Source organism: Heliangelus exortis, chromosome 1, assembly GCF_036169615.1.
Source record: "Heliangelus exortis chromosome 1, bHelExo1.hap1, whole genome shotgun sequence".
NCBI classification, from domain to species: Eukaryota; Metazoa; Chordata; class Aves; order Apodiformes; family Trochilidae; genus Heliangelus; species Heliangelus exortis.
Genome location: NC_092422.1, coordinates 164,017,566 through 164,040,637, shown reverse-complemented (window position 1 = coordinate 164,040,637; position 23,072 = coordinate 164,017,566). Strand labels below are relative to the sequence as shown.

The following is a 23,072-nucleotide window of genomic DNA, read 5'->3' as shown; positions in this document are numbered from 1 at the left end:
TAAAGGGAGATGGCTCCTCTCTGTGGTGATGAGGGGTATTGGTTTTTAGAGAAAGCCACGTAGAAAATTTCCATGTAAGGGAGACTGCTGGGGAGAGATTGGCAGCTGTGATGTCTTTAACTCAAATTGCTTTTCCAGTAGTTGGGATGATAAAAAAAGGAAACAACCAACCTGAATTGGTCTAAAATAAAGTTATGCTAGCAACACATAATCATAATTACATTTTATAAATCACATGTTATACTCATTAGCTTTCCTCACAAAATATGAAATGATACTCAGGTCAGGATCACAGTCTGATCTAAAAATTGTATTTTCTCATGTAGTAAATTATAAAAATGCAGGGAGATAATTCTGCTTTCAACTGGTTTGTGCTGAAGAACTGAATGGTGAATGAAATGACAGGCTGATGTCTGGGTAGGATGTAGGTCTGCATGTGTCTTGTGCACTGTAAGTTTATATTTCTAGTAGGGTGCATGGTGCTTATAGGCATATTATGTGCATATGAATGTAGATATTAGCACCAGTCACATTCTCAATTGAAAGAGTTTAAAAAAATCTTCTTAGTGGCATAGACTTACTGATTATTTGTTGGTAGTTTCCTATATATACTGTAAAACCCCCCTGGAATTTGATCCTGCATTGGGGATGCTTTAGTTTGATGCTGTGGCAGGAAACATTGTTCCTTTGGGATTTTTTTAATTCCCTTATAGGGAATTTACTCTCAGAGCTCAATAAATCGGAGGCCATAACCCTCGCTGAAATCTTCAGGGATCTTGTTTCCTTCACTGGACAATTAAGCCTCAGCATTATGTTTCCTTATAGTGCCTCATAAAACATAGTGATCATCAAATTAAGGTCATGTACCCTTTCTGGAACCCAGCTTCTCTGTGCAGCAGAAGTGGCAGCTTCCTTCACACCTCCCACACCCCAGCCCATCCTCAGGGCAGGAGCTCAGCAAACTGCTGCAGGGCAGTGTTCATGCCTCTCAGTTTAGGGATATGTGAGACCATTCTCTTTTCAAAAGTGTGTACTTTTACCCTTTAAGGTTGGAAGTGCTTTTAAATCATACTGATTCTTAGTTGGAGGCTTTGTTTTCTAAAAGATTCTACCTAAGAGAGATGGCTCATGCCATGTAGTTTCTGTGTATACCTTTGAGTTATGAAGCACTGCATAACACAGTTTAAAAGGACTCAAATTCTAAATTATGTATTTGTTGAATCTTCAAAATTAGTCATGTTGGGTTTATTTTGTTGTTTTCTTCTTTTTTCTTTTTTTTTTTTCTCTGAGAAATTAAAGTACAATGAAGTCTTTTCGGAAGAGCAGAATAGAAAATCTTATTGTATGTCTTCTCTTCAGTGCTAAAAAAGAAGGTTGTGTTCCACCTCCTGGAAAGTGATGCATATGATTTTTTTCTGAATTAAAAACAGAGAATAGAAAGCTTGTTGGTAAACCCCCTGTGTTGGTAAACTTGACTAAGCAAATGTTGGTGGAGAAGGGAGAGATACCAACTCAAATTGACCTGACAGTGAAAATAAGTATCATGTCTTCAGTGCTAGGGTACCTTTTGGGTAGCCTTGTTGACAGCAGTAACCCAGAAGTACTCTAATACTTTGGGTTTTTTTCTTTAGTACCGAAAATGAATTCTTTATTGGTGGGCAGCCCAGAAAGTTTTGGGGCTTGCCAGTAGGAATTGTTAAATTAAAAGGTGATTTCCAGAACACTTGTATCTCATCATCTGAGCACCAGAAGCAATTAAATCTGTACCACTGTGCCGGAAAGGACTGCCTGGAATAGAAAAGATTAGATGTTTTTCAAGATGTTGAAAGGATTGTGATTCTCAGGAAAGACCCTTTTAAGATTATTTTATGACCGTTGCAGTTATAAACTCGCTGCCATAAAAGGAATGGGCTGTATGTTGTTGGCAGGCTACCAAGTCAGGGAAAATGAAAGTGCAGCTCAGGGCTATTTTAGTGCATCAGATCTGGGAGGAGCAGGAGTGGATGGGGGGGGGGAATCCCAATCGACCTATATTTACTCTCCTTTAGGAAATATTGCCAGTTGTAACTACTGGGAAGCAATCTTCAAGCGACAGATTTGTGAGTGCTTGCAAGGCTCAGAGACTTGCTGGTTTCTGCCTTTAGCCAGGGATCCTCTTTTGTCCCAGGCTTGGGGACTCCTTGCTTGCCTGTCCTTGGGGTCTCTCTGCTTTTTCTTGTCCATTGCCCACACGGCTTGCAAATTCTTGTCTCTACACTAATGAAGTTTTACACCCCTCCCCAATAACCAAGTGGAGTCCCTTGAGCTAGAGTACCTCTTAACTTCTGTATGAAGTTCTGTATGAACTTTTACTCAAAAAGCTGTCAGCCCAGGGCTCAGCCAGGAGCACTCTGTGCTGGGTTAGGAACTGTTGGAGGCCCTCAGAGAGTGGTGCTGAACGGTGCTGATCCAATTGGTGGCTGCTCACCAGTGGTGTCCCCCAGGGATCAGTGCTGGGCCCAGTCCTGTTTAATATCTTCACTGATGATTTAGATGAGGGGATTGAGTCCACAATTAGCAAATTGGCAGACGACACTAAGTTGGGGGGAGTGTGGATCATCTGGAAGGCAGGAGGGCTCTGCAGAGGGACCTGGACAGGCTGGAGAGTTGGGCTGATTCCAATGGGATGAGGTTCAACACAGCCAAGTGCCGGGTCCTGCACTTTGGCCACAACAACCCCATGGGGAGCTCCAGGCTGGGCACAGAGTGGCTGAGAGCAGCCAGGCAGAAAGGGACCTGGGAGTCTGGATTGACAGGAAGCTGAACATGAGCCAGCAGTGTGCCCAGGTAGCCAAGAAGGCCAATGGCATCCTGGCCTGTATCAGGAACAGCGTGGCCAGCAGGTCCAGGGAAGGGATTCTGCCCCTGTACTCAGCCCTGGTGAGGCCACACCTCGAGTCCTGTGTCCAGTTCTGGGCCCCTCAGTTCAGGAAGGATATCGAGGTGCTGGAGTAGGTCCAGAGGAGGGCAAGGAGGCTGTGAAGGGATCCAGCACAAGTTCTGTGAGGAAGGGCTGGGGGATCTGGGGGTGTTCAGCCTGGAGAAGAGGAAGCTCAGGGGAGACCTCATCACTCTACAACTCACGGAAAGGAGAGGGTATCAGGGGGGGGTCGCTCTCTGCTCCCAAGCAGCCATCAGTAAGGCAAGAGGGCATGGACTTAAGCTCTGCCAGGGAAGGTTTAGGTTAGATAGTAGGAAGAAATTCTTTATAGAGAGGGTGATCAAACATTGGAATGGGCTGCCCAAGGAGGTGGTGGATTCTCCACCCCTGGAGGTTTTTAAGAAGAGACTGGATGTGGCACTCAGTGCCATGGTCTGGTAACCACAGTGGTAGTGGATCAAGGGTTGGACTTGGTGATCTCAGAGGCCCTTCCCAGCCCGGATGATTGTGTGATTCTCTGATTCTGTTGTTACTTAAAGGTAAATTAATTAACTCCCTCCTCCCCTAATACTCCATGTAACACGGAAGTCCTCTGCATCCCCACTGTACAAACCCATGTCCTTTGGCTGTTAGGAGAGGACAGGTACCACTGCTTTGCCATGTGCAAATGTTAAGTAGTAAAATAAGGAGAATTCAGCATTGCAGTTCCCTCCTCCAGGAGGAACTCCTCCAGGAGGAGCAGTTGCGGAACAGGGAGGCTTTTAATTCACTTTTACCCTTCTCACTTTTCAGGAGGGTAACCTTTGAAAACCCCTTTGTTTTGATTATCTTCTCAAGTCTCAGGCCTTTTTAGTTTGGCCCTCAGACACACCTGTGGGCTTTTGTTACACCAGCACACCAGCCCTTTGTTGCCAAACTGGTTTTTCTGTAGCTGGAGAAGGGAGCAATGCAGTGGCCAGTTCAGCATACAGAGAAGGGATATGTTCCCGTAAGGGTTTGCAAGCTTCCCATCTTTGGCAGCTGATGCTAGAGAGAACATTAGCTCAGCTTGGTAATTAAATTAAAATTAAATATAGTTTTTTGTTCTCTTCTCAGATGTAGTTGTTTCTTTTATAAGTATAAATCACTTTTCTGTTCTGGATAACCATTGTAATATAAATGCAATTCACCTATAAAAAGATTCACCTCAATGGGAAACTTACATGCAACCTAAGGATGGAATGGGGAGGGTGGTTAATCTCTGAGGTTTTGCTTGTCACTGCATCACAGACTGGGTGTCAGGATAAGCAGATGAGAATGTTTGTTCCCACTGTAAGGAGAGCAGTGCTCCCATGCTGGCTGATCTTTCCTCTTTTCCTGCTTTCTTCTATTTCTTTTATCTGATCTCAGCCTCAAAACTTTTCTTTTTCCTCCCCTATTCCAGCTGTTAAAAATGACGAGTATAGAAGATTCTGCTACTGAAGCTTCCCAGCTAGAATATGGAAAAGATACATCACTAGCCTTGGTAGGCTGGGCAGTATCACCCCATTTGATGTGATAAGGAGGGCTGCCTGGGGGGGCCTTCTGCACCCCTCCAGCTTGAGCAGCCATGGCAGGGCTGTGCTTGCTGTGTCCACCTCCATCCAGCCCTGCTTGCTCTGCAGGTGTGAGAACAGCCACTGCAGGTCCTGTTGTGAGACACTGAATTTACTCCTCTGTTAAGCACTTTTTTCTTTCCTTAGCAAATGAACCATTGAACATTTGTAGCTGAACCTGTCAGTATCCCAAAGCATACAACATTCAGACTTGAGACTTAATTGATACTGATACTCTCACACATTTGACTGTGCATTGAAAGGTGTATTTTTTAGGTTTGAATTTCTATGATAAATATACTTGATTGCTATGAGAAGCGTTTAAAACCAAAATCTAGTGTAAGGTTGCATGAAAAATTCAAGAAAGCAAAAGGTTTTGAATGTCATTTTTTAAGACTCCTCTCTTACAGCAGTACTAACTTCAAGTTTAAAGCTTGACGTTTCCTGCTTTTCCACTTAAATATTATGAAGTATGGCAGTAATTACCTCTTTTATCAAGGCACAATGTAAACTTCCTAAAAGTCGACTGGATTGCCATTCAGTTTGCACATTCCAGCACAGTCTCCAGCCATGGAGAACATGCTTTAATTGGGAGGGTTAAAACTGAAGTGGGAATTTAGGTGTAATACTTCTGATTTCTGTGGCTGTAACTGATATTGTATGAGGGGGGGAAAAAAGTACATGCAGACAAGCATGCAAGTTAAATGCCACGATAGTCTTGTAGATCTGCAAGGCGAACATAACTGGTTTCTTCTAAAATGATTTTTGCCTCTTTTCAGTAAGCCTTTGAGAAGCCTATAATTACCTGGATGAAGTTTTGCTTCATGTTGCTAGTTTGAAGTATTTTACTCTCATCAGCCAGTGAGCTTTTGCAAGGTATATTAGTAGCAAATCACAAACTTGTGAAGACATCTTGTTTGCATTATGAAAATTCAGGGCCTAAAATCTCTCTTTTAAGGTGATTTTCCGAAATTTTTGTGAAGTACTTTTACAATTTTGTGCTGAATGCTTCAAATACATCGAAGTGCATTTAAGTGTTCAGTTGTCTAGAAATATAATTATAAAAAACACAAATGCATATTCGCAGAGTGTGTTGTTTTTTTGATGGCTGAAGGCTGCTGCCTCATCGTTCTAGCAGGCTGCTGGGTGGCCAGGACAGAAAGGATTAGTCCAGGTAGAGAGGTGTATGAGTGTGAGGAGAATGCTTTGTGCACAGCAAAGGGTGCTAGTTTCAGGATCAGAGATCGTCTCAGATTGGAAGGGGGAACTGGAGCTCTTCCCTTCCCATTTCTTCAGTAAGTAACTCGGAGTCCTCATCCCCCTGCTGTAAAGTTTTCCTGTGTTCCAGTCTCCTGCCATAGCTGGCAGCTTGGTGATGGTTATTGGATCAGACTCCATTAAACATATCATAGAATCATAGAATCATAGAATTGGCTGGGTTGGAAGGGACCTCAGAGATCATCAAGTCCAACCCTTGATCCACTACTGCTGCAGTTACCAGACCATGGCACTGAGTGCCACATCCAGTCTCTTTTTAATTATCTCCAGGGATGGAGAATCCACCACTTCACTGGGCAGCCCATTCCAATGCTTGATCACCCTCTCAGTAAAGAAATTCTTTCTAATGTCCAACCTAAACCCCCCCCCCGGCACAACTTGAGACCATGCCCTCTTGTCTTGCTGAGAGTTGCCTGGGAAAAGAGACCAACCCCCCCTGGTTCCAACCTCATTTCAGGGAGTTGTAGAGAGTGATGAGGTCTCCTCTGAGCCTCCTCTTCTCCAGGCTGAACAGCCCCAGCTCCCTCAGCCTCTCCTCATAGGATCTGTATCCTTATAAGCTATTAAGCATTGCCTTTATCATCTCCACTTCCCAGTCTTAGCACACACCATGACAAACCTAGGACATTTGCCTCCATCTGTGAAGTCCCAAAAAACTACAAAGTGCAATGCAGGGAGCAGGAGAAACTAAGGGATTTTGGCATTAATAGAGAGTGTGTCAAGAGAGAATTACCAGGGAGCAAATAACTGTTTAAGCACAGAAATCCCTGATACACTATAACACTTGCTTATGTGGTTCACTGTAGGCTGCATTTTCTGTTCTGTGTTGCCTAGTGATTGGGCTGTTTTGTCTGCTCAGTCTGACTCTCAGCAGCTTTAAAAGGTGAGCAAAAGCCAAATAAATCCAAATGCTAAGGCTGGAATAAAAAAGTATATTAAATATCCCACTAAGCTTTAGCAGCTAAATGTTTGGTTATGGTTTGATTTATGTAAAATAAATAAATATATAAAACCTTTGCAAAACAGCTCTGAATTTATTGCTGGACTGGAGGAACCTAACAAAACAAATAGCAATTAAAATGAAACTGTTAATGTAATGCTTGAGTATAGAAGACTCACAGGCCTTTATTTCTTCTAACTGCTGGTTGTTTGACTTTCTCCAGTGTGGCAGTTTTTTTGCTCTCTTGCATGTTCCAGCAACATAGAAATTCCTTACATAAGAGCCTGGCTCTCTGGGTAGTGTGTACCTATCTCTAATTGTTTCCTGCTCTCAAAATGGGGCCAGAGACTTGGGGGTGGGAGGAGGCAAATTGGAAAAAAAGTAGAAGCCTCACACTATTAAGGTCTCATTATTGAGGCAAGAAAAAAAATGATTGTTCCCTGAAGAATTTGTGTTATTTTAAAATTTACTAGTAAAGGGCTAGAGTTTCACATTTTTCTTGTGAGAACTGGTATCCTCATGTAATTTTAGGAACTCTAGAGCTGTCAGGAAGAACATTGAATATGGAAAAATTTAACCAGTATTGTTGTCAGTTCTCGAGACTTTTGATGTGTTGCTTACAGCTCTTAAAAGCAAGCTGTGATAATACTAGCATTTAATCTCTCTCAAGTTGTCCCTCCCCCAAAGAAATTTCTCTAGTTACAGAGATTTAGAAAACATAACCTGAGTACACTGGAACTTCTTCTGAAAGACAAAGTTGATAGACCCTCCCCATGTTACTTTTAACAAATTTATATTTTATTTTGGGGCTGAACCTGTGATTTCTAAAGGTTTGCAGATGACACTAGAGAAGCTCTTAAAAGCTGGCAGTGCTTTAATATGTCAACATTAGAGTTGCCTGAATTATAGTGTGTATTATCTTGGCAAAAGCCTCTTGAAGCTCACCTAATGACAGAGTTACTGCTATATTTTGAATGCTCTGTGTTTGTAAGGTTTACAAGTAATCTCTGTGTCCTTCTTGCCAGAGCCAGATAGGTGAAAGGTCCACCCTGTCCTGTGCTGTGTTAGGTTGAAGAGTGAAGTGTGGTGATGGGCTCCAAGAGGTCTGGTGACACTGAAGGACAACACTGGAGGAGCCAGTGGTGTCCTGGGTGTTGCAGGCAAGTTTATAAAAACCAACCAACCAATCAAACAAAACCGAAAAAACCAAAACCACCCAGCCCACCATAAAACAACAGCAAGTGATGTATAAAAAAGCAGCATCCCCATTTTCCAGATGGTTTTTGCTCTTCATGGTTTATCTGTCCTGTCAAGAAAGTGGCTGGAGGTGGTAGGAAAAGTGCTATGTTCCCTCAGGGCCGGGGCAGGTGCCTCCAGCACCACCCTGGAGTCTTGGCTTAACCTGGAAAGGTCAGGGTGTGGAGAGCACAGGAGTTCACACCACCCACAGGCACATTTCCAGGATTGTTTTTTCCCCATTTTTCTTGCTGTGCTCCGGCTGTTCCTGTTTTGTAAACCTGAGACGCGAAACGCGGTTCCTGAACTTGTCGAGGGATGTGGCCAAGCTCACATCTGCTGCAGAAAGAGCAGGAGAAAGATTTTTAACCTGTCACAATAAAATTCCCCCTCAGCCTGGTCTCTGTACCCATGGAATCGGCTGGTGGGGTGAAGCACCTCCGAGCCAAATGTGTTGATTGTAGTAAGTTTGACTTTGCTCTTCTCTCTGCTTGCTCTTTACAAGTGGTTCTGACCCTGGGCTGTAAGCTCCCCCCAGCAGGGGTTTTGTTTGTGTGGGTCCCTTCCTGCTGGAAACAACTGGGCATTGCTGTAAGGTACAGAGTAAATTAAAACAGTGATCAAAACGTCAGCAATAAAAGCATAAAATACGTTAACTGAGCGTTCATGAAAGTACTTTATTGCAGTTATGTTTTATTGGGCTTTCAGGACTTATATATCCACCAAGCCTTCATGAATGCTTGAGACTAAATAACAGCATTTTGGTGAACACTGAAATATTTGACGTTTTCAAGAGGTCAGGATCTATTTTATAACCCTCGAGGCATTCAGATAGTTTCCTTTAAGCTGTTTACACTTGGCGGGAGTTCAGCTCCTGGTGGAGGAAATCCGGGGAGAGTGTTGGCATGGGAGGGCAGCCCAGGGTCACGGAGGCGCAGCCCGTCTGTGGGGCAGGGAAGCGGCGTGAGGGAAGGCAGCGCGGTGCATCCCTGCCTGTCAGGTGCCTGTGTCTGGCTGCTATGGATGCTTTAATAAAGGTGTGTAAGGGATGACACAGGCAGGGTCAGGAAAGACCTTGCCCCTTGGCGTGCCAGACCTCCCGAATGGCCATCGGTGGCTCTGAAACGGCCTCTCCACAAAGCCACGCTGCAGCGGGCAGGCGGGCGGGCGGGCGGGCAGTAGCCCAGGTGTCATGGCGGCCGAGACGCCGCCAGGCCCGGGCGGTGCCGCTCCAAGGCCGCCAGGCGGCGCCATCTTATGTGAGCGTAGGGCTGGGGGGGCCCTGGGGCACGGCACTGTCCTGCGGCCGGGAGCGCTTCAGCGGCGAGGGGCTGCCACTCTGCGCTGCCTTGTGGAGGTTGTGCGTCGCCGGGCGGCGAGGCGTAGCTCTGTGGTCCCCCAGTCTGCTCTGGGTTTCATTCTTTTTTTATTATTATTATTGTTATTTTTATTATTTGTGAAAGCAGCATGTTAATTTCTGTGTGGCGGCTCTCCTGCCCCGCAGCACCCACCGCCGTGCGGCAGCGGCAGCACAGGAGGAGGCGTTCGGGTTTCGCAGCGAGTTGAGTTTGGAGAAGTCAGGGTTCAGGCATGGGAATGCAAGTAGGCTCCCGTCAGATGAGCGCCAGAGCGGTTCGGTTATAGCTGTGGGACTGTGTGCTCGTTCTTCAGGATGAGAGCCTGGTCAGCTTCTCCCGGGTTGGGGAAATGCCCGGGACAGCCCCTGCACTGGGGTCACTGCTGGGCCCCGCAGCCCCTGTGCTGTGGCACTCGAAGAAGAACGAGGTCACCAGGGAGGAGGCTGGGAGTCCTATGCTGCTGCTTATTATCCACCTAGGGCCTAATCCTGCTTCCATCAGGGTCCAGGACAGCTTCCTTACAGACTTCGGTGGGGGTTTGAGTCCGGCCTCCAGCAATCTTACAATAATCTTACAGTAATCTTAAAATAATCTTATGAAGGGAGCTGTGGCAGTGAACAGCTGGGCTGTGGTGAGGGAGCTGTGTTTCCTCTTTTCCATCACGGCTAAATGAAACAATTAATGCATAAAATTCTTCCAAAATAAAAGCTTGTGACTGCCATCTCTCTGTCTGCTATATTTAAACTGGCCAAAAGATTGTTTAAATATGTCTCATGGACAGTTTACAATGCGAATTATTTCCTGCCTTTAAAAAAGTGAAGTTATGGTTTTGAGATACCGTTTATTACGATGAAATGTCACGTTCCTCAAACAAGTCATCAAGAAGAGCAATTTTTAGCAATGACTGATTTCCAGCATTCACCATTCAGAAAAGTTGCAGAGTGTGATTTTATTTTAAATAAAATAAATAGGAAAAGCCTGCACCCTTGATCTGTCTGGCATTTCTTGATGTTCAGAGTGGGATTCCTGCTGCCTAGCCGAGGTCCTGAGGTTTCTACCTTTATACTTCTGTCCTTGTTACCAGATAGGCTGCTACCATGAGTTGCTTTCATTCAGGTGTCTAGAGCTACCCCCCCCTCTCCCCCTGGTAGAAAGTTGTTTCGCTGAATGCTTTGTAATATATATACAGATAGATATATCAAACCCTTGGCAGGGGTGTGTCAGAAATGGGCTAAATGTACTAAGAAAATTGTTTTGAAAATTGTGCTCCCATGTGGTGATCTCATAAAATTAAAGCATTGTTTTTTCTGTGAATGTATGTTAACATTTTTGATGTTTTAATTTGTTCTCATCTTTTTTTTTTTTTCTTCTTTTTTTTTTTTTTTTTTTTTTTTTCTTCCCTACTCAGCTCTTGCCCCTGTTCTTTGCCTCTGGTTTTGTTGGTGAGGATATCACAGTGATGTCTGCATTCAACCTGCTGCATTTGGTGACAAAGAGCCAGCCAGTGGCCCTGCGAGCCTGTGGGCTTCCCTCAGGTTGAATGGGTGCTGCTTGTTGTGTCATGCGTAACAAAGGCCCTTTTAGGAATGGGTGTCTCTGCTGCAGGAAACCATGTGCTATGGGTTGCTCTGGTTTATTTAAATTTACATTAAGCCAGAAGTTTGGTTTTTTTTTTTTTCCTAACAAGTCAGTGGCTGGGGTGAGGGTTTCATATCCTAGATTTTAAGGTGCATGAAAATTCTCCCCAACTTCCTCGTCCAATGTTCTCAATTTTTACATTATTTTCCTCATTCTTTGCACAAACAGTGGAATGTTACTGAAAATTAATTGTGTTCTATGCCACTTAGAATTTTTTTTAAACAATGCGTGACAATTTAGCATATGGATTGCTGTGAAATCATAGGACTTAAAAATATTTTCCAAAATCTTCAGCAGTGCATTACAGTTAGATTACATGTCCCTTTTTACATTTTTATTATAGATAAAATACATTGCATTGAAAAATACATACAAAGTGTTTGCAGAATTTAAAATGTGATTCTTTAATTCCTAAACACCACATATTCTTTAGTTACATGGCACTTCTCTAAAGAAATACATGGAAACATGCAATTTAATGCCCAGATGCAGTTGCACTTTCATATAATCTCCAGGTTCTGCTGCTAGGTCTGGGCTGTGGGTGCCCTAAGACACCATCTTTGTTAATTGGCTATGTTGGTTATGTTGTGAAAACCTTGAACCTATTTTGTGTTCCACTTAAAAAGCAACAGGATCTGTAATGTCTGCATAAAGATGTCAGTGTACAGGTTATGTGAGAGAAAAAAGCTGCACTTAGCTGATTTTGACTGTTACTAGGAATTTTCCTGACACACAAATAAAAAAGATGCAATCCTGGCTGATTGGTATTGGAAGCATAAAAAAAAAGAACCTGCTTGGGTGTTTGTACTACACTCACAATTGGTTCATAAAGGTGCAAAATCTTGTAAGCACTTTTTCCCAGAGCTGGACTTAACAAGCATATGGAGGTGATGTTTTAAAGATTCTTTTTTCAGTGAGACAACATCAGTTTTCAAGCTGTTGGATTTTTCTAAAGCTGATTACACTTATTTGAACTAAATCTGAGTCCAATTTTTGCAGCATTTGTGTTCTGTTTCCCCCCACATGTGCACAAAACTCCCATTAACCTAGATAGGAGCTGCAAAAACACATATTGAGGAAGAGAGAGAATAGCCCACATTGTGTCAGCCTGACCTTGGTTTCCTGTTATATTTGCTGCTGAGCCAGATTTAAAAACCTAAAATACAGGGTAAGCAAATTTCCTTAGCCCTCATTATGCACCTTTTGATGCAGGCTGATATTGCTGGTGTCTGCCTTAAAGTGCTGGCACTCAGTCTTCTGGCCACTTTGTTCCTGCTCTGAAAAGGAGATCTCAAAAGTTGGCCACGTAGAAACACAGCCCATGGGAGGTTTTGCTGCTGTGTACCTGTTTGCAAAGCATTACATTAGCTGTCTTTTCAGTTGTCTTTCTGGCATAATCCAGCAGTCATATTTTGGAATAAAAAGCTCACAACACTACAGTTTATTCCCGTTCCTTTGATCCATACCTGTGCAAACAGTAATAGATTGAGTTCCATTGACTGGTTACTTTTTATCTATTTATTTATTTATTTATCTATCCATCCACATATAATAAACTCCAATTCATCAGCTAACACTGGAATAATATACAATCACATATCTCACATATTTTTGAGAGTAATCTAAATTCCCGAGATGCTTGTAAATTAAACGTAGGCTTGCTTTGCCTCTGGTTTGGCTTTTTGTCTGTGGCGCATTGAGGCAGTTGCAAGTAAATGATACATATATCATGTATCAAATTAAACATGGGGACAAGACCTTGAGCCAAAATCTGCTTCTATGCCACAGTGCACTGTGGCTTTAACTTTTGAATATACAGAAAACACCCTGAGTTCTCATGACCTTTTTGTAATCCTTTTGAGTTAGTACTTTTCCCACCACTCCGTTCTATGTGAATTGCAGCCCTGCTGCAACCACCATGCTATGTGCCCACCAAGTATGGACTGGTGTGGAGTTTGATCTTCTTCTGGTTGAATGGCAAATTCCATACAGAAGGAGACAATCTAACCTTCTGGTATCCCTGCCTGCTCAGCGTGAGGGAGCCAAATGCCAGGCAGAGCTGTAAATTTGGCTTTCAAATACAGCTTTAAAATCCATGCAGTTAAATATTTGCAGGACAAGGACGTGGATGAAGGCAGCATTTCAATTTCTATGCTTGGAATGCCACCTCTGTCCTCCCGTTAAGGAACAAAGTAATAAAATGCAACATTTACTTTATATTTAATATAAAGTTATAGTTGTAGATCAGAAATATTTTTTTTTTTTTACAAAAGTCAAATGAATTGGCATAAAGTCATGAGGCGTCTTAGAACAGGCCCAGCCTTCTGCCCTTTCTTCAAAACACTGTTTTGTAAGCATGTACAAGTTACACTGGATCTGTTGTCCTAGTAAAGTGTTTTTACTTGCTCTTTTTCTCTTTGTATGTTAGCACCTGGAGTGCGGATCTGTTCTTCCAAATTGTATTTTTAAAATAATTTTTGTCTGAAGTTAGGACTAAACGTTTCAATGTGTGCAAACCCAGCGCGTGGTTTGCCCGTAACTTTTTTTTACAGCAGACGCGGAAAACTCCGAGCCCAAGCAGGTGCTCCCAGTAGATGGCACTAAGCATATGCTGTTTTGCACGCTGAGCCATTTGGCAAGCTTCCCATTTTGGAGTCATTCATACATAAAGTACACCCTGAGACCTTAAGAACATTTACAAGTATTTAAAGAAAAGCGTGAGCATTGTGGGGGGAGAAAAAAAAAAAAATCACATCAATCTGTGTTTTTACACAAAATACATTCACGGTGGTTCCTTCATTTCCAGTGGTCACTACACCTCCAGTGTGTCTGTTGTGATACACAAGTGTTGCTCCCTGAGCCTGCTTTAGTAGAGTTGAATGCTCCAAATTTCTTTGGAAATTTAGGATACACTCAGCGCCTGCCAATTCACAGAAATTTTATCTTAAAAAAAACCAGACAAACAGACAACTCCAAACCACAGCAAAACCCAAAAAAACTTCTAGTGTAAAAACTACTTCAGCTGTTTTAGTGCATACCAGCAAGTAACTGGTACCAGTAATGATTATGCAGATTCCATGTACATGTTTTCTGTAGCAGACCACCAAGCTATAAAGTAAAAAGGTAGCTTATTATGCTTTGCTGTGTATTTTCATTATATGGGTTCTCATTTCTTGAAAAAAACACTTTATTTCTTTAACGCTTTGAATGTTGTGCTGCTTACATCACATATTTTGCATGAGATAATTTGGCTTTTCCTCTGCTGGAGATCAAAGAAAATTATGGTGCTTGTAAAATTAAGTAAAAGTAATGATGAAGAAATTACAGGGGTAGACTTAAGTATTTTTTTTTCCTGTATGAAATAATAAAGTGCTAGACAATATTAAATTGTTGTGAAGTGTTTAATTAATCAAATAACTACTAGTAGGAAACCATACTTTTCTAGGATTAGATTAAACTACAATACATCTGTATGAAGATGGTGCTGGGCATATGGTATAAGTCTTTAATAAGTTAATGTCTACACTATAATTTCTTATAACTTGTTTTATTAAATCTTTGTTAATTTCATGTTTCAGAGTAATGTCTTTCCATAAAATAGAAATTAATGGTTAGTGAACAAAAAAATTTGTAGGTCTCAAAACTGGATTTTTAGTAGTAATCTCTTAACACAAACGATTACTTTTAGGAGAATGTCTTGCAAACAGTTACACACGTGAGTTATTACAGTGCATTTGTCCCTGTGAACTCTCAAACTGCTCATGTCAGTGAAATTATTTGCCAGACCTGGCTTTAACAATGAAAAGTCTAGAAAAGGCCTTGCAATCAAACTTTATGTAACTTAAGTGTATCTCGGAGTTTCATATTGTATGTTTGTATGTTCAGAGAAACAATCTCCATAATGCAGGTCATAACTTTCCCATAGCTTTCTGTAACGTGTCTCACCAAAGCTGTACTGTTACAGATATCTCTGCACATGACCTGGCAAAAAATAAAAGTAAGACTGATAAGTTGTATAGTAAAAACCACCAGTATGGTTACGGTTAAATGCCTGTCAATGTTTTCATTATAAATCGCTATTTTCTGGGATTTCCATTGTGAAGATAAAAATTTGCTCTGGGTTTAAATATGTCATACAAGGTCTCAGCTGGATGTATGTGTTCCTCAGAACTGACTGGGGGCTAATATTAAAACTAATTTATCTGAAACTAAATATATAAAAAAACCAAACAAGCAACAAAAAACAAAACCAAAGTAAAAGAAAACCCAAACAAACAAAACCAAAACAAATATCAATTTGGAACAAAAATACATTTTTAAAACTTAAAACACAGTTGTACAAATAACCTAGTTTAGTACCTTCCAGCAGTTATGAGGAATTTGGTAAATGCATGAAAAGGCTTGAATACCAGCACTATGTGAGCAAAATAGTGAATAGTATGTGAAGCTGTTCATGTATCATTGTTATTTAAATGTCTGTGTGTATGTCTGCCTCCTAGTCATATGATACTAGAAATCGACATTACCATAATAGAGTATAACATTATCATTATTTTTTGGAATGTCTTGAAAATGAGTTTTAAAAATCACCTTTGCAAAGCTGTCTTAGTAAGAGTACATTCAATGCTGTGTTTGCTTAAAAATTATTCTATATTGACAGATGTTTACTTTGTACAATAGTACTCAATCGAGATCTTATTTAATACAGTTTAGCATGAAATTTATTATCTTATTGGGATTAATACTGTTAATGTGCCTGATGCTTGCAAAACTTGGGATCATAAAGAACACCAGAAACTGTTTGTTAATATACTTTTTTTTTTTCTTTGCACCGTAGGCTTTGTATCCTATTTTGTCCCCCTTTTTAACCCCTCATTGGGGTGGAGTTTTTCTCTCTCTCTCTTGCTTGACAGACAGAAGGTGCTCGTCCTTGCCTCGGCTGGGTGGAGGCCCTGCAGCACTGAGCAGCACCTAGCACCATGCACAGAGCCAGTTCTTTAATGTGTTCCCTGATGGATCTCTCAAGGTCATTTGCTTTCCCTCCCTCCTCGCACAAAGGACCCACCACAAGCCATTTCTACCTTTCTTGCAGGAATGTTTTAATTCTTGGAGCTCATAAATTTCCTGCGTTCCATTCCTGTGCCCTCTGCAGTTCAGGCTTAACTGCATTTTCTCCTGAAGTTGGATACGGAAAAGATGAAGTTTCAGCACTGTGTTTCTGTGTTTTAAAGGCTCCCATGAAAAGCTACTCTCTTGGTTATTAGATTTTTTCAGTATAACACGAGCTTTGAGAAGTCCTTTAAGGACTAATTGAAATAAACTCCTGTCTTTGTCCTTACTCAGAGGAGTACATGGTGAAGGTTGTAGAAAGGAATGTAATCTAAAGGAGAGGAAACAGCACACAAAAAGGAAGGAGATTTTGGAAGGATATTGCTAAGCTGATGGAGGGCAAGCAAGAAAAGGTGCAAGATGGAAACATGAACCCTAAAGTCAGTGAGAATGTGTTTGGAAGTGATGGAGGAGATGAGATAGGAGATCACTTGGGGGATGTGCAAGTTTGGAATTGATAATATATTGAATGGGTCTAGAGAGCATGGACTGGGAACCAAGCACCAGAGACACAGACATAACCATAATTTGGCTGTTAGGTTAACCTCAGGTTGCTACAGCACAGGTGATAATTTGGGAGGAAATAGTAGAGTAGAGTAGAGTAGAGTAGAGTAGAGTAGAGTAGAGTAGAGAGATGAGTAGATCCAGAGAGTAGAGAGATCCAGAGATGGCTAAGCAGAAAATATTTGTTCTTAGTTACAAGCTAAAATTGTGTCTCATTGTGTGGTTTCCTTCAAAAGAAGCTGTGTTGGGAAAGGGTGCCTGGCTGGGGTATGGAGGTGCTCCCAGTTCCAGTTGGAGGAGAGGTTCTCATGGGATGGTAGCTGCTGGCAGCCCAGGTTTGGTGGTGGTAACTTTGTACACTGCAGATAAAAGCTCCCTGCTCAGTGCATTAGCTCAGGTTAAGAAGTCCCAAGGTGAGCAGAGCAGGGAAGGGCTCTGCTGAGTCCTCTTAAAGCCCTTTCATAGGGCTTGACCCCATCTTCCTGACCCGGTAAGTGTGGCTGAGTTTTACAGAAACATGGAGTAGCCTGGAAGGCCCACTAGGGAAAGAAGTTGGCAGTTAGTTACATTTTTTGGCTGTTTCTTTACCTTTAGTTTTGGAAGATGTTGAGAGGGAAGGGGGCTGCAGTTTTTTCCATGGTGGCCATAGCAGAGCAACAGCTGGAGCACATTGCAGCTGTTCCTGTCCTCATGCTGGGGATGTCCCTCAGTGCTGGGAGATGTGGGATAAAAGGCCACGGAGCGGGCTGTACCTGCTTGATCTTTGCTGACAGGGTTGCTTCGCAGCTGTAGACAGACCGAGTTTTGCTGGGGATTAGATCTGGGCTGTTGTGGGGAATTGGAGGAGAAGTGAGACCTCCACCTACCCTGCTCCTTCCCTCCACCCCCATCCCAAGTACAGATTGGGGCACTTTGGTTCTTGAAATGCAGTGCTCATTTCACAGGCCACACATCACTGTTTTGGAGGAAGCTGCAGAAGGATTTAGCAACAGCTTGAAAGCCACAGTAAGCTACATGCCACTGCAGTAACCCCTGGCAAATGCTGACTTTTTACTTGTTTCTGCTGCAGGGTTAAGCCTTTATTAAAGCCGTGTGAATAAACTTATTTTGATGGCTTACTGAAACATTTTAAATGCAAAAGGTAGCATAAAGCACTCTTTATTAAATCGAGTTTGATTCTGCTCCTAATAAAATACCTTTCCATATGTTGTGCACCCTTTTATTGATTCTCACAGAAATCTACCGACCAGATACAGAGTGCTCAGTGTCTCTGCCTTTCTTGGTTTTAATTTAAAAAAAACGTAGTGCCTGTGGAAGGTGCTAGGATCATATCAACAAAACAAAAGTCTCTTTATCTATTAGGGGAGAGAGGAAGAGGAATCCATCATTATTAATGTTCCCTCCTCCACTGCTGTCCCAATAGATCTTGATCTTGTCTGGCCTGGTTTGCATCCAAGAGTAAGGCAAATAGGTCAGCTACTCTGTGCACTCTGTCTTAGGCCATCTCAGCAGACAGGCTGACAAAAGTGGCAGTTTATACCATAATGAGCTTTTGCTCCAACTAATTGAAGGTGCTTCTATTGCTGAGCAGCTGCATGATCCCATCGCTGCAGTACTGGTGAAGGTGACAGCTTGAAAAGCCAAAGGGAAAGCTGCCTTCTTCTCCAGCCAGCACAAGGTGGAGTTGAAGTCCTCTCTGGTTATAGTTTGAAAAGATTGTAAGGCTAAAGTTGTGGTTGGTAGCGACGTTTATTTCATTAACATGCGATAAAGAATTAGAATAGACGTCCCCGGAGAGGACAAGTGGACCTGCTTTTTTTCCCCCCTTCCCCATTGCACAATATACTTCAATCTTTTTGTTCAGTGTTTTTTGCACTGGCTTGCATGGTTATCTCAGCCACATAACCTGCTGCAAAGATCCTTGCAGGCCTGAGGAAACAGCAAGGAAGCTTCTGTTCCCTTTAGATGTGTCCTGTATTGGGACTACTGGGGTTCCATTACCACTTTCTTCGGAAAGAAAACGAGTGCACAGAGGAGATGCATTAGTGAGCAGTTTGGAGTTAGTCTTCTTAGTGCTTGAGAAATTTGTCATCCATGAGAGAGCTCTGATGGTGACTCAAAATACACACATGCATACAAAACGTGAGCCATGCAGATGACCAGGTGGAAAAAATGAACATGACAGATCTGCTCCGTGATTGCCTGGGAAGCTTGCAAGTTTGCTAAAGGCTTTGAAAGGGCTTGACCTTCCCTTGCGGCCACGTGACCTTCCTGGGTGTTAAGTAAATCATTTATTTTAAAGACAGTTAATTTTTGTTGGTGTCCTTTTAAGACAGAACCTGGCATTTGACCCAAAATTGTAACTGTTGTCTTGGTACCTGGCTTTTGGATTTTCAACGCGCAATATAGTGGAAATGGTCTTCGCCCCATTGCTCCCAATGCTTGCATGAAACTGCAAATGGTGTGGCAACAGCAGGTGGGAATTAGCTACCTACAGCAAGAAAGCAGAGGAGCCATCTCTCAGAAAAGAGACACAGATCTCTTTTTCAATGTGTAAAAAACTGTGATTGGATTATAAAATGATCTAACATGTCAAATACAGGTTTTGTAAAATAGTGTTTTAAAGCTCTAAGAGCCAGTATGCCAGCAGAATTGCATCGATTTGCAGTTTCAAGAGTTGTGAGGGTTTTATGTTGTTTTGTTTTTCTTGTTGATTTGTTTTACCTAGGTGTGTGATTTGTGGCTTGTTTGCTGTAAAGGGAAGCTGCAGCATTTTCCCAAGGCTGCAAACCAGAAGCCTCAGAGAACAGACTTAATGGAAGGGAAATAAGACTTGTGCGTTTTGCCATTTGCAAAGCAGAGAAAGGGAAAACTGTAGGCAAGAGGAATAAACTGTGTAAATGAAATTTGAAATAATAAAAGTGGAAGATTTCGCTTTCAGTAGTACTGAGTTTCTTGGTAGCGTTTAAAAGAAAACTATGCAAGTATTTTTAATCTTGAAGGATGACTCCTGAATTGCTGAAATCTTGAATCTTTAATCTTGAATCGATGACTAAGTTATGACCCACTTGTGAGGGGACAGGCTTTGACAAGCCAGGAGATGTACACTTCAAGCCAGATCCTGTAATCTGATGTAGATTCACAGAACCTTATGTAGTTGTTGGAGCTATGCATATTCCCAAGGGTCTGCCCACACAGGTGACATTGCAGGGTTGGGGCTGGGGTAGTATATAGTATATAATAATACACTGTGCTGGAAAGCCCCTAAAATACTGCTTGGGGATATTAAAAGAAGCAGTGGTGGAAACTAGAAGCCATATTTTTAATATTATATGCAGTATTTTAATTCAGGAGGTCTTAGTGGTACTTGCTCAGTGCATGACTGTAATGTCCATTAATGCTAGCGAAATATAAGCATGCATAGAAGGGGGAAAGTATATGCTGTGTCTTCCATGCAGATGAAATATTGATTTAATTTTGGTGATAGGAAGCAACCAAATATAAGAGCAAATCATTAGAATGGTTCAAAAGATTACCTGAAGAAGCAAAGCCATGAAAACACCAGCCATATTTGAAGGCACTGATTGCCACCCGCTGGCACAGTGGGGCAGGTGAAGGGCTGAGTGGTGAGGAGTAATGATCTGCTAACTTGTGTCTGTCTGGACATATCTCATTGCCAGTTTTCTTGTGATTATTTATATGGAAGGATATGGCTCATGCCAGCATTATAACCCTCAGATTTGAAAAGGTCAATTGATACTGGAATTTATATGTGAGGTGAGGTGCTTAATGTCTCCATTTTCAGGTCAACACCCAGAAAATACTTTCTGTTCACTTCATTCATAGTCTACAGGTGAATAGGTAAGAGCAGTGTGTATTACATTGCTTTTCAAGAGGGCTATTCCTAAGTACAGGAGTGCTGGGAAGGCTTCAAAAGTGTTTCTATTGGTGTTTGTTTCACTGTCCTAATTTTTTGATTTGGTTTTTTTTTAATGTTTATGTGTTAAGATTTGTGAGCCTGCCCTTTTCTTCACAAAGCCTTCCATCCTCTTCCAGGATCTTAACAGCTTTAAGGACTGCTGTAACTGTTGGCAAAAGGCTGAAGGGAGATGGCCTCAAGTGGGAAGGTCTGTTTGTGGAACAGTTGCCTGCTCACTGCTCTTCTAATGAGTCCTCTCCCCAGATGAAGGCACCGAGGTGGGATGATCAGAGAGATGGAATTTGGCCTCCAGTCCTGCAGTGGAACATGAAAGGAACTCTCTCTGCTCTTGTATTCCAGCGTGCACCTCTCCTAGCAGCAGGATCTAACTGGTCTTAGGGACATAGCTGTTCCAGGCTCTTCTAAAAGCCATTGCTCAGAGCATCATCTCCAAAGAACATGGAAGATCCAGTCCAAAGCCCTCATATAGTTGTAATGAATCCAGAATCTTATCCTCACAGCGTATTTCATTTGGTCTCACCTTTAATGTTATCACACTGATGTAATCCCACTATTTGTAGAACCAATGATCTTTTTTCTCTTCCACCTTGATCTGTTTAATTTGCAAATGAACGGTGAGCCTGCCTTTATGCCTGAGTTGCTGAAGAAGTTTGTTGCCTGAGTGGGAACCCTTTCCACAGCCCATACCTGTCTCCTTTTTGAGGAATCAGTCTGAGGAAGGTGGTCAGCCTGCACCATGATTCTGTGCTTAAATAACAAGTTCAAGAACACCTGCATTGCTGGTTGTAGCTTCTCTGGGTGTATATTTGTCTAGCTTTATGTTATTCCCTTCTAAGATACACAGTTGGCTCGAATGTAGCATGTTTGTCATCAAGGAACAGTTGGAAAAATGAAAGGGCCCACTCTTGTGCTGTAAGTTGAGGACTTTTGTCCCTGTTACATGTAATTCTTTTTTCTTAACCAAAGGATTATAGAGTCTCACCCAGCAGCTTCTAGGATTCATTGCATTCTATTGAGGCTTGTAAGCTAGCCCTCTCTCAGATAAAATATCCTTACAAGCTCTGCAGTCTTGCTTTACCTCCTTGGCTCTTTGGTAATATGGAAATAGTGCAGTCAATTTACTGAGCTTTTTGTTGTTGTTGTTGCTCGCAGTTAAGTGCAATTAATTGAATAGGGTTGTTCTTGAATGCTGAGGACTGGACCAAGATATTTCCTTTATGATTAATAGTGCAACTATTGCTTTTTGCTGATGTATACTCCATTAAATTACAAACCTGAAGAGTCCTTTTTTGGGCTAGGTTGCAGTTTTTAACCCTCTGCAAAATTCCCCTGTAGACATCAATACTTGTATGTGTAGTTAAACATGAATTTTTTAAAACAATGGGGAAAAAAGATCTTTTATAGCACACTTCCTATTTCTGATCCCTGTTGTGGATCAAGTGACATACAGAAATTTACTTGTGCAAATAGTGAGCCCACTGATTGAAGAACCCTGAATTTCTAAAATAATTATTCAAGGAGCATAGAGGGAATACTGACCATTCTTTAAAACATTCAGTATTTTCTCTGATTTTTTCCTAAGTGAGCTTAGCTTAATTAGCTTAATTTTTTTTTTCCCCCCAACATCTAAAGAGCAAACAGAGTTAGGAAAAAAAAAATTGGAAAAGGTTTTATAAAGTGAAGAGATGTTAATTTGCAAGAGTCTTTGCTGCACTCCAGGCTACTTTTTAAGAGTGAAATTTTTGATGAAAAATCGTCTCTCAAACAGTTTATTTCTGAGCTGCATAATGCAACATAACAATAGCTATTTATATAATGCATATGCTTCCTTTCCCTGTTAGCTATACTTTGAAAGACTTATTAGTCCTAGAGCTCTGCAGATTCAGAGAATAAAAACCTCCAGAGTTTGACATCTTTAAATAAGCAACCAAATGTTATAAAGAACAAACCTCACTTACAGTTAGGAAACAATATTTACATTTAAGGTTGAAAAGCCAGGATGTAGGAAAATTTTGCTAATTTGGAAGGTGACCTTTAAGTGCACCAAACCCAAATAATTTGTAAGCTATGGCACAGGGCACATTCCTGCAAAATTTGTGTGAATACTGCTTTAGTGGTTCTTGAAAGACAAACAAAGAGACCTGGAATGAAATCTTTATCCCTCTCCCAAATAAGATTGATGCTAACAAAGGGATACAGCAGTGCCCTTTCAAAGCTTGCCATTAAAACGAAGGCTCTGCAGCACAGCTAATGAGATGGCTCAAAGTGGAAAACAATCTGTTTTTAAGAATGTTTAGATCAAAAGTAATTTCTAATCTATGAAATAAGGTCGCTTTTCAATACCTTTCTTTCACTAGTAAAGCTTTTTATGCTTGCACTATTTACTTCAATCAGATGTTTTCAATTTTACTTTTTTCTTCCTGAAAATAACTTCCTAGGGTTAGTCGGTAGTGACCAACAGCATTATTCTTTTTCTCTCTACCCTATTCACCCACCCCCACACATTAAAAAAAAATGAGAAAAGAAGAGGGGGAGGAAGAAAGAAACATCTTTTCTTAAATGATTTGCAAGCATC

General features: G+C 41.7%; 1 protein-coding gene across 1 annotated transcript in view; it reads left to right on the top strand.

Annotated features, from left to right (window-relative positions):
- The window catches only part of MSRB3 (methionine sulfoxide reductase B3), an 84,276-nt gene that overhangs the window by 10,193 nt on the left and 51,011 nt on the right, over nt 1-23,072 (top strand). The window contains 1 exon segment of the mRNA XM_071733473.1: nt 10,715-10,841. Coding sequence (XP_071589574.1) covers nt 10,715-10,841 — 127 coding nt within the window.